The 16679-nt window shown below is 45.3% G+C and overlaps 1 protein-coding gene across 3 annotated transcripts in view; it reads right to left on the bottom strand.

Moving 5' to 3' along the window:
• The window catches only part of spata6 (spermatogenesis associated 6), a 187641-nt gene that overhangs the window by 135127 nt on the left and 35835 nt on the right, over positions 1–16679 (bottom strand). For all 3 annotated transcript variants that reach the window (XR_011594060.1, XR_011594061.1, XM_070886907.1), the window contains exon 5: positions 8003–8127. Coding sequence is in view for 1 of the 3 variants with exons in the window: in XM_070886907.1 (XP_070743008.1) it covers positions 8003–8127 (125 nt within the window). In the remaining 2 variants the exon portion in view is untranslated. The remainder of the gene's footprint in view (positions 1–8002; positions 8128–16679) is intronic.

The raw sequence follows: 16679 nt of genomic DNA, 5'->3' as shown, positions 1-16679 counted from the left end.
GAAGTGTTCGTACGAAGGAAACCTCCTACCTCAATTTTACGCCATTAATATTAATTGGTTTATCAACAAACCTTGACAATGAAATGTTGACACGTTTCTATTAAATAAATGTCGATATTAAAAAGTGTTATAGGAAGTAAGATTTGTGGACATGAAGTGCACACCATCCACAATATTTTTTATATATAGATATATATCGCAGCACATGATACAACACTTCTATCATAAAATAGCATTTTTTCTACCTCTCTGTTAACAATACGGGAAACAATCCAAAAAGTCTGTGAACATGAAAATTCAACTAGAATTTCGAAGCCAGAGAGCAGCATGAAGCTGGCAGTGTAATGCAGATCTGCCAACTCAGCTTAGATCTCAAACAAATGCCTGTGGTATGACAAAAACTGTACTATAGTTAACATGTTTATGCATCAGTCATGCAGCTCTAAATGGGTCATATTAAAGCCCATCAATGCCCACCAAAGGCAAAAAAAAGGACATAGCATCCAACATTTCACAATATCATTAACTTCTCAAATTACTGAGCTAATCATAGGTCACAGGTATCAATAGCATTGCTGTGGAACTCCAGTGATGCTGATAGAAGCACAATCATCTTAATGGCACAATTTGCAAAAATGTCAACAAAAAAAATTGTAAGACTTTTAAGCTGGCAGCCTATACTTAACCTACATTCACTTCAGCAATATGTTTTCCATGTGCACCAAATAATCCCTCAAAATAACTGTCAGTAATTGGGTGTTCAGATGAGATTGTTAAAAACACAAAAAAAAAGAGCAGAAATTGGTTTCATACCACTAACCAATTTGAAATGGGCAGCGTATCGGGAACATGCGGCCAAAGTTATCACCATACGCAGCAAACTGTTTTCATCCCAGAGCAGAAACTGGGCAGCGCCCAGTGAGGCCGCCGCGGGCGATGTTCGTGACAGCTTCGTGGGTCAAGAACCGGGCCGCACTCTGCTCGCGGGGTGAAAGTAAAGCGGCAGTGCTCACACCAGCACCACATGGCGTTCCGCGTAGTGCTGGAACATTCACGTGCTTACCGCCGCGATCCCGCCCCCAGAGAGGAAATGGAGCGCCCGACATTGCGCTGCACTTCCTCTCAGGAGCGGTAACCCCAATTTTGTGGCCAGGGCGGGACACCCCAAATGGGGTGCTACTGAATTTTGCCCTCTAACTGTTTAAAATACATTTGACAAATTCAAAATCTTGTCAAATGTGTGTATAATTTCCAGATGTTTTATTCTCTTGAGATCTTCAATTCTGGCCTCTTGAGTGTTTCTGATTTTAATCACTCCACCACTGGCGGCAGTGCTTTCAGCTGCCTGGGCTCTAAGCTCCACAATTCTCTCCCTAAGGCAGGAATTTTATTCGGGAGGCGGGTTGGGAGCGGGTGGGATGGCTTGGATGTGGTCAGGAAACTTGGGAGAACGAATTTAACGGGAAAGCCTGATTTGCATTTGAAACCTCTGTTTCCCACCCGCAGCCAGCCAGATGGGGAGGCTGGCTGGCTGCGGGCAAGTAGGCCTGCAGTCATCATAGGCAGTCCCTCGGAATCGAGGAAGACTTGCTTCCAATCCTGAAGTGAGCTCTTTGGTGGATGAATAGTCCAATAAGAGAGCCATAGACTCTGTCACAGGTGGGACAGATAGTCGTTGAGGGAAGAGGTGGGTGGAACTGGTTTGCTGCACGCTCTTTCCGCTGCCTGCACTTGATTTCTGCTTGCTCTCGGCGTTGAGACCCAAGGTGCTCAGCGCCCTCTCGGATGCACTTCCTCCACTTAGGGTGATGTTGGACCAGGGACTCCCAGGTGTCAGTGGGGATGTTGCACTTTATCAGGGAGGCTTGGAGGGTGTCCTTGTAACGTTTACGCTGCCCATCTTTGGCTCATTTTCCGTGAAGGAGCTCAAAGAAGAGCACTTGCTTTGGGAGTCTCGTGTCTGGCATGTGAACTATGTGGCCTGCCCAGCGAAGCTGATCGAGGTGATCAGTGCTTCAATGTTGGGGATGTTAGCCTGGACGAGGATGCTAATGTTGGTGCGCCTGTTCTCCCAGGGGATTTGTAGGATTTTGTGGAGACATGGTTGGTGATATTTCTCCAGCAACTTGAGGCGTCTGCTGTACATGGTCCATGTCGCTAAGCCATATAGGAGGGCAGGTATTACTACAGCCCTGTAGACCATGAGCTTGGTGGCAGTTTTGGGGGCCTGGTCTTCAAACACTCTTTTCCTCAAGGCGGCCGAAGGCTGCAGTGGCGCACTGGAGGCTGTGTTGGATCTCGTCGTCGATGCCTGCTCTTGCTGATAGGAGACTCCCGAGATATGGGAAGTGGTCCATGGTGTCTAGGGCCATGCCATGGATCTTGATGACTGGAGGGCAGTGCTGTGCGGTGAGGACAGGCTGGTGGAGGACCTTTGTCTTACGGATGTTTAGCATAAGGCCCATGCTTTCGTACACCTTAGTAAATATGTCGGCTATGTCCTGGAGTTCAGCCTCTATGTGCGCAGACGCAGGCGTCGATCGTGTACTGTAGCTCGATGACAGAGGTTGGGGTGGTCTTGGACCTGGCCTGAAGATGACGCAGGTTGAACAGGTTCCCACTGGTCTGTAGTTTAGCTCCACTCCAGCGGAGAGTTTGTTGATTGTGAGGTGGAGCAGCATGGCAGCGAGAAAGATTGAGAAGAGGGTTGGGGCAATGACGCAGCCCTGTTTGACCCCGGTCCGGACATGGATTAGGTCTGTGATGGATCTATTGGTAAGGATCACGGCCTGCATGTCGTCGTGGAGCAGGCGGAGGATGGTGACGCACTTTTGGGAGCATCCGAAATGGAGGAGGTCGCTCCATAGATCCTCGCGGTTAACAGTGTCACAGGCCTTTGTAAAGTCGAAGGCGGCCTTGTATAAGGGCTGGCGCTGTTCCCTGCATTTTTCCTGTAGCTGTCGCGCAGCAAAAATAATGTCCGTTGTGTCCCGTAATGGGCAAAATCCGCACTGTGACTCCGGGAGGAGCTCCTTGGCCACGGGAAGAAGACGGTCAAGGAGGACTCTAGCGACGACTTTCCCAGTGGCTGAGAGCAGGGAGATTCCTCAGTGGTTGCCGCAGTCGGACTTATCCCCTTTATTTAAAGATGGTCACGATTACTGCATCTCTGAGATCCCCCAGTATGCTCTCCTCTCTCCAGATGAGAGAGATGAGGTCACGTATTCACGTCAGCAGTGCCTCTCCACCATACTTCAATGCTTCAGCAGGAATTCTGTCCGCACCCGTAGTCTTCTTGTTTTTAAGCTGTCTTATGGCTTTTTCTACCTCGTGCAGTGTTGGGGGCTCACTGAGGTGGTGGCGGGTAGCATGCTGCGGGATGAAGTTGAGAACACTCAAGTCAAAGGCAGAGTCTTGATTGAGAAGATCTTCGAAGTGCTCCTTCCAGTGGGCCCTGACTGCCTCGGTGTCCTTGATGAGTGTTTCCCCGTTCTTGGCCAGCAGTGGGGTGGGTCTTGGGTGTTTGGCCCGTAGGTGGCCTTGGCTACGATGAAGAATCCTCACACATCATGGTTGTCGGCCGGCTGCTGTATCTCCTGTGCTTTCTCCATCCACCACCTGTTCTTTAGGTCCCGTGTTTTATGCTGGACCTCAGCCTTGAACCGTCTGTAATGCTGCTTTGCTGCTCCCGCATTGGATTATTGTTTAAGGCTCAGAAATGCCCTGCGCTTGCGATCTATTAGCTTTTGGATCTCCTGATCATTCTCATCAAACCAGTCCTGGTGTTTCCTGGTTGAGTAACCAAGCGTCTCTTTGCAGGCACTGGTTATGGAGGCCTGGAGGGCATTCTGCGTCTCGGGGGTCATCAAGGCACGCCAGGTTAGTTGTGAGGCGCTGGCTGTATAGGGCTCTCTTAGCTGGGTCCTTAAGTGCTCCGGCACTGACTTTTTTGCAACACTGCTTCTGCTGCCCCTTCTGCTTTGGGGCTATGTCGATGTCGATGATGGATCGGTTTAGGCGGTGGTCCGTCCAGCAGTTGTCAGCTCCGGTCATGGCGCGGGTGATGCGCACATCCTTGCGATTCCTGGCTCGGTTGCCTGCAGTACTGGGCTGCAGAGAGGAGAGGGAGGGATTGGGTGGGGGCCGGAGGCAGAGAAAATCGGGGGCCGGGGGCGTGATCGGCAGGGGGAGGGAATGGTGCCAGCCTGGAGAACAATCGTGAGGGAGTGAACGGGTCCGGACTGGAGAATGATCGGGTGGGGGATAGGGAGGTGGAGAACATCCCCGGCCTGGAGAACAGTCAGTCGAAGGGGGCGGTGGGGCGGTGGCGGGGGGAGGGAGAGAATGTGGCTTGGCTGCCCTGGAAAACGATCGGGGGAAGCCAGGTAGGCGATCAGAGGACTGGGGGGTTTAAAAATGTTAAAAATCGGTAATCTGGATGGGGGGGGGAAAATAATCGGAGAACTCGTGGGGGGGGGGGGGGGGGGGCGGGGGTGCGGGTCCGATCGCCAGAGTTGGATTAGACAGAGATGCTGGATCCAGGAGCTAAGTGTAAAGGCACTTAAGTTCCATCTTCCATTAGCTGTTGGGTTTACCGAGGCCTGTGAAACCTGACCAGCCACAGTTCAATTTAAAATGCAGGTTAAATCGGAGCCGCGGAAGCCTAGTTATCATACTTAAATGGGCGACCCACCTCCTGGGAATAGGGAGGCTGCACGCCCCCCATCCCACCTGCGTTAAAACCGGAAGTGGGTGGTTTGGATTCAGATTTTTAACACATTAACCTTCCACCCGACTCCAACCCACCCATTTTTTGGGGTTAAAATTTCCTCCTAAATCTCTCCTCCTCTCTCTAGTTGAGAATGGGTGGGTAAAATAATGGTGTTGCCCACGATCTTTTTACGGACGCGAGCAAATCTCATCAAATTTCATGGTTTCGAATGGTTTTAACCATTAACACAATCTAGTTGGCTGCTGATAGTTCTTTACTATTGTACAATATTAAACACGAGAAGTTTACAGTTATTTTTCGAATGTTATATGATGTTAAAAAACTTGAAGTTTAAAAGCTATGTTTAATATTTGATTAATAGAAACTGGTGAAGCTTTACAAAAGAGAAGGCTAAAGGGAGTACTTTCAGTCCTCGGCCTTGAAGATGGAAGTTCCTCGGTACTAGCAGACACCGTTAGTTTGAGAACCTGGATGTCATGGTTCATCAGTCACTGAAAGTGGGCATGCAGGTACAGCAGGAGGTAAAGAAGGCAAATGGTATGTTGGCCTTCATAGCTAGGGGATTTGAATATAGAAGCAGGGAGGTCTTAATACAGCTGTACAGGGCCTTAGTGAGGCCTCACCTGGAATATTGTGTTCAGTTTTGGTCTCCTAGTCTGAGGAAGGACGTTCTTGCTATTGAGGGAGTGCAGCGAAGGTTCACCAGACTGATTCCTGGGATGGCTGGGCTGTCATATGAGGAGAGACTGGATCAACTGGGCCTTTATTCACCGGAGTTTAGAAGGATGAGAGGGGATCTCATAGAAATGTATAAGATTCTGATGGGACTGGACAGGTTAGATGCGGGAAGAATGTTTCCGATGTTGGGGAAGTCCAGAACCAGGGGACATAGTCTTCGGATAAGGGGTAGGTCATTTAGGACTGAGATGAGGAGAAACTTCTTCACTCAGAGTTGTTAACCTGTGGAATTCCCTGCCGCAGAGAGTTGTTGATGCCAGTTCACTGGATATATTCAAGAGGGAGTTAGATATGGCCCTTACGGTTAAGGGGATCAAGGGGTATGGAGAGAAAGCAGGAAAGGGGTACTGAAGAAATGATCAGCCATGATCTTATTGAATGGCGGTGCAGGCTCGAAGGGCCGAATTGCCTACTCCTGCACCTATTTTGTATGTTTCTATGTTTCTAACCTATTTCCCCTCCTATATAATCCTGCCACTTTGGACCTTTACTCCCATCACGTTGTTCGGGGAACTACTGGGTATTCAGCTGCTACTAAAATTTTGCAACTTCACCTTTTCAAACAGCCAACTCCAATGCAAACTGATAAGTCTCCATCGAAGGGAAATATTTTATTGAATCAAAATGTATCTCCTAACAGGTGGGAGTATTAACATGATTAATTTTTTTTTAAATAGGAGTAGGCTATCTGGGTCACTGAATCTCTGGACAAGGGAGAACCAATGGGCGTGGTGTATTTGGACTTTCAAAAGGCTTTTGACAAGGTCCCACACACGAGATTAGTGTGCAAAATTAAAGCACATGGTACTGGGGATAATGTATTGATGTGGGGGTAATATATTGACGTGGATAGAGAACTGGTTGGCAAACAGGAAGCAAAGAGTAGGAATAAACGGGTCCTTTTCGGAATGGCAGGTAGTGATTAGTGATGTACCGCAAAGCTCAGTGCTGTGACCCCAGCTCTTTACAATATACATTAATGATTTGGACGAAGGAATTGAATGTAATATCTTCAAGTTTGCAGATGGCACTAAGCTGGGTGGCAGTGTGAGCTGTGAGGAGGATGCTAAGAGTCTGCAGGGTGACTTGGACAGGTTAGGTGAGTGGGCAAATGCATGGCTGATGCAGTATAATGTAGATAAATGTGAGGTTATCCACTTTGGTGGCAAAAACAGGAAGACAGAATATTATCCGAATGGTGACAGATTAGGAAAAGGGGAGGCGCAACGAGACCTGGATGTCATGGTACATCAGGTTATTGAAAGTTGGCAGGCAGGTACAGCAGGCGGTGAAGGCGGCAAATGGCATGTTGGCCCTCATAGCGAGAGGATTTGAGTATAGGAGCAGGGTGGTCTTACATGCAGTTGCACAGGGCCTTGGTGAGGCCACATCTTGAATATTGTGTACAGTTTTGATCTCCTAATCTGAGAAAGGACGTTCTTGCTATTGAGGGAGTGCAGCGAAGGTTCACCAAACTGATTCCCGGGATGGCAGGACTGACATATGAAGAAAGACTGGATCGACTAGGCTTATATTCACTGGAATTTAGAAGAATGAGAGGGGATCTCATAGAAACATATAAAATTCTGACGGGATTGGACAGGTAAGATGCAGGAAGAATGTTCCCGATGTTGGTGAAGTCCAGAACCAGGGGTCACAGTCTAAGGATAAGGGGTAGCCATTTAGGATTGAGATGAGGAGAAACTTCTTCACTCAGAGAATTGTGAACCTGTGGAATTCTCTACCACAGAAAGTTGTTGAGGCCAGTTTGTTAGATATATTCAAAAGGGAGTTAGATGTGGCCCTTACGGCTGATGGGATCAAGGGGTATGGAGAGAAAGCAGGAATGGGGTACTGAAGTTGCATGATCAGCCATGATCATATTGAATGGTGGTGCAGGCTCGAAGGGCCGAATGGCCTTCTCCTGCACCTATTTTCCATGTTTCTATGTCTATGTTTTAACCATTTTGTTTGCCAAGGCAACTCTGTTTTTCTAATCAATTACCCACCTGTTCTCCATATCCCTCAATAACCTTACTTCCCAGGTAAGCATGTAACTGCCTTTTAATCACCTGAATGTTTTTGTTGTATACTATGTAGCAAAGCAAAATTAATTACTATTAAAAAGATTCATCAGGTGTAGAGGGTGGTGTAATAGGTCAGCACACCATCCTTTACCTCTGGAACCTAGGTTTGAATCCAGGTCACTAGTCAGAAGAAAGCTTCCTCCGCTTTGTATAAAATGCACATGTCATACTCGTGCAGTGGGGTGATTTTGTTGTCAGAGTAAAATAAGCTTTGCTCTGCCTCTAACATGATATACCTGACTAGGGAGTTCTTGATGCTGACACTGCAAAAAGTTCCCTTCTGTGGCAGTGCCATCTCTAACCTCGATAAACTTTATATTCACGCAAATCCTTAAAAATTGGATTTATAAGATTTTTATTTGGTGGAATTAAACTTTGCAACCCGTGTTGCTATGTAACCTGAGGTGTGATACTATGTATTAACTGCGTTTTAATACTCACTTACAGGGAAATCAATTGATCTCTTCATCAACAGCTCTCTGTCCGTCCCAGGATAGCTTGGTGTTAGCCTGCGACCAGGATAAAGAAATTCCCTGGTATTCTGTTCGTAGATAGATAGTGTTTCACCCACTGCAAAGAAATATTTTGAAGAAATCAGGCCTTAAAACTTGTAATCCCATTTCAGCACTCAAACAATGGCAGAGCAGGACTACTAACATGTTACAGAATGAAGTGCCCGACCCCATCAGAATTCCAAAGATCAGACAGGTCAGGTACCTACGCCAGTACTGGTACAGTTAGAGTGCCCACTAGGTGGGGAGCAGGAATATTCAACGGTGGACACTTACACGGGGACACAGCCAGCTGGTGCAGTTTAAAAGTCGAGATAAGAATAAAAATCAGCCTCTTTCGAGGAGGACTGATAATATTGGTAAAATCTTTAGTATCACAACCCATAAAACCAACCTGAAGCACCCATGGGTCCCAGTTCAAACACAGATAATTACAGTATGCCTGTAAGAGTATGCCTGTATAGTGCTTTGGAGGCACCAGAGGCAGAACTAGCAGGAATTCCAGCAGGTGACATCATCCTATCAGCCTCATCTCCATTCCTGGCATCAAGCTGCAAAGAAGCAGATGCAAGAACTGCACAACCCTGCAGGAAACCCCGATGCATCATAAAGCAAAGCCATCGCATTTAATCATGCTATGATGTTTTTAATATTTAATATAGGTAAAGTGAACTCAACGCAGTTGCACAACTAATACTAAGAAAGAACTTGCATTCATACAGTGCCTTATTATGTCTTCAGGAAGTTCAGACAATGGCTTACCTATGAAGTGCAGTCACTGTTCTTATGTAAGCAAGGGTGGCAGCCAACTTATACATCACGAGATCCCAAAAGCAATTTAATGAATGACCAGATAATCTGCTTTTTTCTGATCGCTGTAGTAGAATAGTTGGCCAGGGCAGTGGGAGAAGCCCTTGCTCTTCAAATATTGCCATGGGATTTTTAAAATCCTACTTGAGCTGATAAGTAGGGCCTCGGTTTAACGTTTCATTTGAAGGACTACATCTCCGACAATGCAGCACTCTCCCAATACTGCACTTAAGAGTCAGCCTAGATTTTGTGCTCAAGTCCATCATGGGGCTTAAACCAACAAACCTCTGCTTCAGAGGCACCAACATTATTAACAGGAGGGGCAAGTCAATATTGAGCAGGACTGCAACAAATTACAGGAGGACATAAATAAAACTTGCAGAATGGGCATATAATTGCCAAATGAAGTTCAACAGAGATAAATGTGAGGTATTACATAAGAATTAGGAGTGGCAGTAGGGCATTCGGCCTCTCGAACCTGCTCCGCCATTCAATGAGATCATGACTGATCTTTTACCTCAACTCCACTTTCCTGCGCTATCCCCATATTCCTTGATTCCCTTTGTTGTGCATCTGTAAAACATGCACTCCCATGTTCCGCCACGAGGGAGCTCATCCCCTGAAGTCTCAAGGGATCCCAGCATCCCTTGGGAGCACTGTATATAAGCCGGTCCCTAAGGCCTGTTCCTCACTCTGGAGTGTCTTACTAAAGACTGAGGTCACTGTTACTTAACCTCCCTGTGTGCAGCCTCATCTGTGTTAGGAACACAATTTGGTAGGAAGAATAGAGGTCACTTATTACTTGGAGGGTGCATGTGTAGGTGGGATAGAAGAACAAAAGGATCTCGGAGTACAAATACACAAATCGCTAAAAGTTGCGACACAGGTTAGCAAGGCCATAAAATAAAAACAAGCACGAGGGTTTATTTCTAGAGGTATAGAATTAAAAAGTAAGCAAGTTATGCTAAACCTGTATCGAACCTTGGTTAGACCACACTTGGAGTACTGTGTATAGTTCTGGTCGCCATATTATAAAAAGAATAGAGGCACTGGAGAGGTGCAGAGAAGATTTACAAGGGTGATACCATAAATGCAAGGGTATACATATCAGGAAAGGATGAACAGGCTGGATCTCTTTTCTCTTGAAAAAAGGCTGACGGGTGACCTAATAGAGGTCTTTAAAATTCTGAAAGGTTTTGATAGAGTGGATACAGAGAGAATGTTCCCACTTGTCGGGGAAGAGCATAACTAGAGGCCATCAATATAAATCCAAGAAATCCAACAGGGAATTCAGAAGAAAATTCTTTATCCAAAGAATGTGGAATGTGCTACCACAGGGAGTGGTTGAAGTGAATAGTATAGATCCATTTAAGGGGAGGCTGGACAAGCATATATGAGGGAGAAGGGAATAGAGGGTTATGCTGATATATTTAGATAAGGAAAGATGGGGGGCGGGAGGCTCAAGTGGAACAAAAACAAAGTGGAGCATGGACTGGTTGGGCCTAATGGTCTGTTTCTGTGCCATAAATCCTATGTAACTGAGCTAAACTATTCACTTAACTGTGATAAATTCTTTAAGGATTAACTTATACATAGGTGAATACAGTAAATGACTGTACAAAATGTGCCACCTGGATTTTTCCTTTCTTTGGTGCTAATGAAAAAGGTTAGCTCAAGTTAGGCACTACAATATCATCGTTAAGCTCAGTTTGCATTTGTACTACAGACAGTTATTTTCTCAGGGTGAAGGGATGGGAAGTGCAACACACCAGATCCATAATCAATCGGCTATGTACAAGGAGAGTAAGCAGACAAACATCACCACTCAGTCAATCTTTTACACCTTCGAGCAATTTGCTTAAGTGGTTGGAAATCAGTCAACACTATTATAAATATTTCAGTGCAAGCAGTGGCACATTCTCCCACACTCCACTCCTCCTGGTCCCTTGCACTCAGTGAATCACCCAGTATCAACTGTTCTAATTTCTCACTACCACTCTCAAATCGCTTTCCAGGAGAAAGTTTCAGAGCCAGTGCCTACGAGAGAAGATGCAAGTGCCGCTGGTGGTAAATTCAAGGGGGTCGGGATAGAGGAAGACAGGTCAGGATACAGCAGCTGCAAACCATGACTGGGCTGCTCTTCATCCTAGTCACCACTGCCATAGAAACATAGAAAATAGGTGCAGGAGTAGGCCATTCAGCCCTTCGAGCCTGCACCACCATTCAATAAGATCATGGCTGATTATTCACCTCAGTACCCCTTTCCTGCTTTCTCTCCATACCCCTTGATCCCTTTAGCTGTAAGGGCCATATCTAACTCCCTCTTGAATATATCCAATGAACTGGCATCAACAACTCTCTGCGGTAGGGAAACCAACAGGTTAACAACTCTCTGAGTGAAGAAGTTTCTCCTCATCTATGTCCCCTGGCTCTGAACTTCCCCAACATTGAGAACATTCTTCCCGCAACTAACCTGTCCAATCCCGTCAGAATTTAATATGTAGCCATGAGATTCCCTCTCATCCTTCTAAACTCCAGTGAATACAGGCTCACTCGATCTAGTCTCTCCTCATATGTCAGTCCTGCCATCCCGGGAATCAATCTGGTGAACCTTCGCTGCACTCCCTCAATAGCAAGAACATCCTTCCTCAGATTAGGAGACCAAAACTGAACACAATATTCCAGGTGAGGCCTCACCAAGGCCCTGTACAACTGCAGTAAGACCTCCCTGCTCCTATACTCAAATCCCCTAGCTATGAAGGCCAACATACCATTTGCCTTCTTCACCGCCTGCTATACCTGCCTGCCAACTTCAATGACTGATGTACCATGACACCCAGGTCTCGTTGCACCTCCCCTTTTCCTAGTCTGCCGCCATTGAGATAATATTCTGCCTTCCTGTTTTTGCCATCAAAGTAGATAACCTCACATTTATCCACATTAAACTGCATCTGCCACTCGTTTGCCCACTCACCTAACCTGTCCAAGTCACCCTGCAGCCTCTTAGCATCCTCCTCACAGCTCACACTGCCACCCAGCTTAGGGTCATCTGCAAACTTGGAGATATTAGACTCAATTCCCTCATCCAAATCATTAATGTTATTGTAAATAGCTGGGGTCCTAGCACTGAGCCCTGCGGCACTCGACTAATCACTGCCTGCCATTCTGAAAAGGACCCGTTTATCCCGACTCTGTTTCCTGTCTGCCAGCCAGTTCTCTATCAACGTTAGTACATTACTCCCAATACCACTGCACACCAATCTCTTGTGTGGGACCTTGTCAAAAGCCTTTTGAAAGTCCAAATACACCACATCCACCGGTTCTCCCTTGTCCACTACCTCAAAAAATTCTAGAAGATTTGTCAAGCAGGATTTCCCTTTCATAAATTCATGCTGACTTGGACCGATCCAGTCACTGCTTTCCAAATGTGCTGCTATTTCATCTTTAATAATTGATTCCAACATTTTCCCCACTACTGATATCAGGCTAACCGGCCTATAATTAACAGTTTTCTCTCTCCCTCCCTTCTTAAAAAGTGGTGTTACATTAGCTACCCTCCAGTCCATAGGAACCGATCCAGAGTCAATAGACTGTTGGAAAATAATCATCAATGCATCCACTATTTCTAGGACTACTTCCTTAAGTACTCTGGGATGCAGACTATCAGGCCCAGGGGATTTATCGGCCTTCAATCCCATCAATTTCCCCAACACAATTTCCCGCCTAATAAGGATTTCCTTCAATTCCTCCTTCTCACTAGACCCTCGGTCCCTTAGTATTTCCAGAAGGTTATTTGTGTCTTCCTTTGGGAGGACAGAACCAAAGTATTTGTTTAACTGGTCTGCCATTTCTTTGGTCCCCATTATAAATTCACCTGAATCTGACTGCAAGGGACCTATATTTGTCTTCACTAATCTTTTTCTCTTCACATATCTATAGAAGCTTTTGCAGTCAGTTTTTATGTTCCCAGCAAGCTTCCTCTCATACTCTATTTTCTCCCTCCTAATTAAACCCTTTGTCCTCCTCTGCTAAATTCTAAATTTCTCCCAGTCCTCCGGTTTGTTGCTTTTTCTGGCCAATTTATATGCCTCTTCCTTGGATTTAACATGATCCTTAATTTCCCTTGTTAGCCACGGTTGAGCAACCTTCCCCGTTCTATTTTTACTCCAGACAGGGATGTACAATTGTTGAAGTTCATCCATGTCATCTTTAAATGTTTGCCATTGCCTATCCACCATCAACCCTTTAAGAATCATTTGTCAGTCTATTCTAGCCAATTCACGTCTCATACCATCGAAGTTACCTTTCCTTAAGTTCAGGACCCTAGTCTCTGAATTAACTGTATCACTCTCCATCTTAATAAAGAATTCTACCATATTATGGTCACTCTTCCCCAAGGGGCCTTGCACAACAAGATTGCTAATTAGTCCTTTCTCATTACAGATCACCCAGTCTGGGATGGCCAGCCCTCTAGTTGGTTCCTTGACATATTGGCCATATGGTACGAGGGGCAATAAACTTCCTAGGGCCACCTCCTCATCAGCACCTTTTCTCCAGCTGTGTCCCCATTGCTGTGGTGGAGGTGCAGGAAATCATGGCAGAAAGTAATTAATTTGGGATTAAGACAAAGGGACCAGTTTTTCACATTGCCGATTTTTGGCGGAGTTGTAGAGGTACTTCCGATTTTTTAGTGGCCGACTGTGGCAAAAAAAAGTTGCAAGTTTCACCGAAATAAACTTTCATTTTGGAGCGGCGCACATAGATCTTAAAGTCTGCGCCGAAAAACTGAGGCTGCCAGGGTAACCAGGGAGACACTGAAGGGCTGAGGCCGCAAAATGAAACATAACAAGATGTAGCAAGACATAAACAATTGTAGAGCCTTGGTGCCACTGCTATCCCCAGCCGAAAACCCCCAACCCCCGGTGCCGCTGCTATCCCGGGTCGAAAGGCCTCCGCCTCTCCCGGGCCGAAAGGCCCCCCAGTGCCGGTGCCACTCTTATCCCGGGCCGAATGACCCCCACCCCCAGTGCCGCTCCTATCCTGGGCCGAATGGCTCCCCTCCCCCAGTGCCATTGCTATCCGGGCCAAAATGTCCCCTTCCCCGCCGCTCCTATCCCGGGTCAAAATGTCCCCCGCCCCCGATGGCGCTCCTATCCCGGGCTCCTAACCCAGGCCAAAGTCCACTCCCTCCAGCCGCTGCTATCCCATGCTGAAAAGCCCCCATTTCCCTGCTATCCCAGGCCGTGGATTTCAATCTTCTGCGTGATTTCCTCAAGTTCACATAAGGTTTTTCAGAATGGTGCACTGCGCCAGTTTTGAAAAAATCCTAGTTGGCCAAACTCACTTAAATGGCCAGAAATGGCGTTGCTGGCAGCTGGCACCTTCAGTGACGTCAAAAAATTGGGAACTAAAAAATAAATCATCCACAAGTAGTTTATGATGGCGCAGAAACTTTGTCGAAACTTGCAGATTTTAGTTTGCTCCAAAAAAAAAAGCAGATGCCAAAAAAACAGCGCACAATGATGACGAAAATTGAGCCCAAAGGCCCTGATTTTAAACCCCCATACACAAGAATGGGACATGCAGAGGGTTTCATTTGTAGCAATGTGCATCTCACCGGCTTCCCGTCAACTTTGCGCCTTGTCCCATTTTAACAGGTGCATTTAGGGCACGTGAGGGCCTCATTAAAATTCAAAAGTCAGGGTCTACTGATGTCATTCAGACCCCAACAAGATGTTTACGTGCAGTCATGCTTTCGGCGCCCGGTATTAGTCTCACGAAGAGCATCAGCACCAAGGAGCAGGTCGGGACACACAAAGATTACATTTTTTTTTTTTACAGTTTCCTCGTGGTTTATTAAGAGCAGGTCAGCAGGAACTGGGTAGCAAGTCGATATTTAGCTATTTAGCAGCTCATTCACCCCTTTCTGGCAAGGCTGGATCGGTTAAAAGACTTTAAATCAGTAAGTTGGGGGAGGGATCTACAAGAAATGAAACAAGCCTAAATATAAATGAAACAGGAAAGGAGTATAGAAAAGACTAAACTAAGGGAGGGCATATGTGGCCAAGGAATAAATAGTTATAGAACAGAAATATAAAAAGATGGTTGAAAATAAAGTGAGCGGAACTGCTGTTAAAAAGGAATTATATTTGGGGGAGAAATTCGGGAGCAATAACTTTTGAAAGCTGGGAATCATTAGCACCAGGCGCTAATTATTCCAAATTTAAAAAAAAAATTGGTGTTTGCAGCAGAAAAAAGTGACACAACCATCAATGAGCAAGACAGAAATAGAATCCATGTGCATAAAGATAACAAATGAATAAAGATCACACGAACAGTGGTAGTCTACATACAACCTAATAGTGGATGGGAAGGAGGATGAAATATGCAACCAAATTATGGAAATGAGTAAAAACAAATAATAATCATGGGGGAGTTCAACTACCCCAAAATTAATTGGCCAGAAAAGTTAGGGATAGGGAATAAGGGAATAGAGTTCCTACAATGTGTACAGGACACCTTTCTAATGCAGCATGCAAGAAGCCCAACAAGGGTGGATTTGCTACTGGGTCTAATAATGGTGAAAGAACCAGAGCAGAAAAAAGTAATAGTAGGGGAACATCTAGGCAAGAGTGACTATAATATATTACACTTTAAAGATAATAATTGAGAAGGACGCAAGCATGATAAAAACCCTGGTAATAGATTGGAGAAAAGCCAATTTTGAGGGGCTGAGAATATTGGCAAGCAATGCGGTAGAACAGCAATGGGAAACATTTAAAATGGTGTTTAACAAAGTCCTGGGAAAATATATTCCACTAAAAAACAGGAACAAAGTAAATACTAATGAGGCACCATGGATGAATAAAGGGAAACATTGAGGGTAAGGAAAGAGACACACACCAAGTACATGGACAACAAGGGAGAGCATGACAAGGAAGAAATTAGGAGAGAAGTCAAAGAAATAATTAGGAAGGCTACGAGAAACTAGGAAATTAAAATCATCAAAAAGGAAGAAAGACTTGCATTTATATAGAGTCTTTCATGACCAACGGACGACTCAAAACGCTTCACAGCCAAAGAAATACTTTTGGAATGTAGTCACTGTTGTAATGTGGGAAACACGGCAGCCAACATGCGCACAGCAAACTCCCACAAACAGCAATGTGATAATGACCAGATAATCTGTTTTTGTTATGTTGATCAAGGAACATAAAACAAAATAGTAACATAAATCAACAGGCACAGGTCGGGAAAGTTGAGATGGGAATAGGGCAATTAAAGGATGGACAAGATAAAATCACAGGCAGCGATAGAGAAATGGCAGAAATATTAAATAATTAATTTTGCTTCAGTATTTATCAGCGAGACAGATCAGGTGGACATGACAGTGGAAGATGAGATTAGAAGTGATATAACCACATTTAAAATAAAAAGGGGAGAAATATTAAATAAACGAATCAACCTCAAAGAGGATAAAACCTCTGGTGTGGACAGATTGCATCCGCACCGTTTAATAGAATCTAAAGAAGAGATAGCAGAGGCACTATTACACATATTTAATAAATAGTTAGTAAAAGTTGTAATGCCAGAGGAGTGGTGGTTAACCAATGTAATACCTATATTTAAGAAGGGAGATCGAACATGTCCAGGGAACTATATACCAGTCAGCTTAACATCGGTGGTAGGAAAAATAATGAAATCCCTACTAAAGGAGAAAATAGAAAAACATCTAGATACCAAAAATATAAGTAGTAATAGTCAAAAGGGAAAGTCTAACAGAGAGAGTAGACAAGGGTA

This window comes from Pristiophorus japonicus, chromosome 8 (assembly GCF_044704955.1).
Source record: "Pristiophorus japonicus isolate sPriJap1 chromosome 8, sPriJap1.hap1, whole genome shotgun sequence".
Classification (NCBI taxonomy): domain Eukaryota; kingdom Metazoa; phylum Chordata; class Chondrichthyes; family Pristiophoridae; genus Pristiophorus; species Pristiophorus japonicus.
This window is presented reverse-complemented; position numbering and strand designations above follow the sequence as displayed.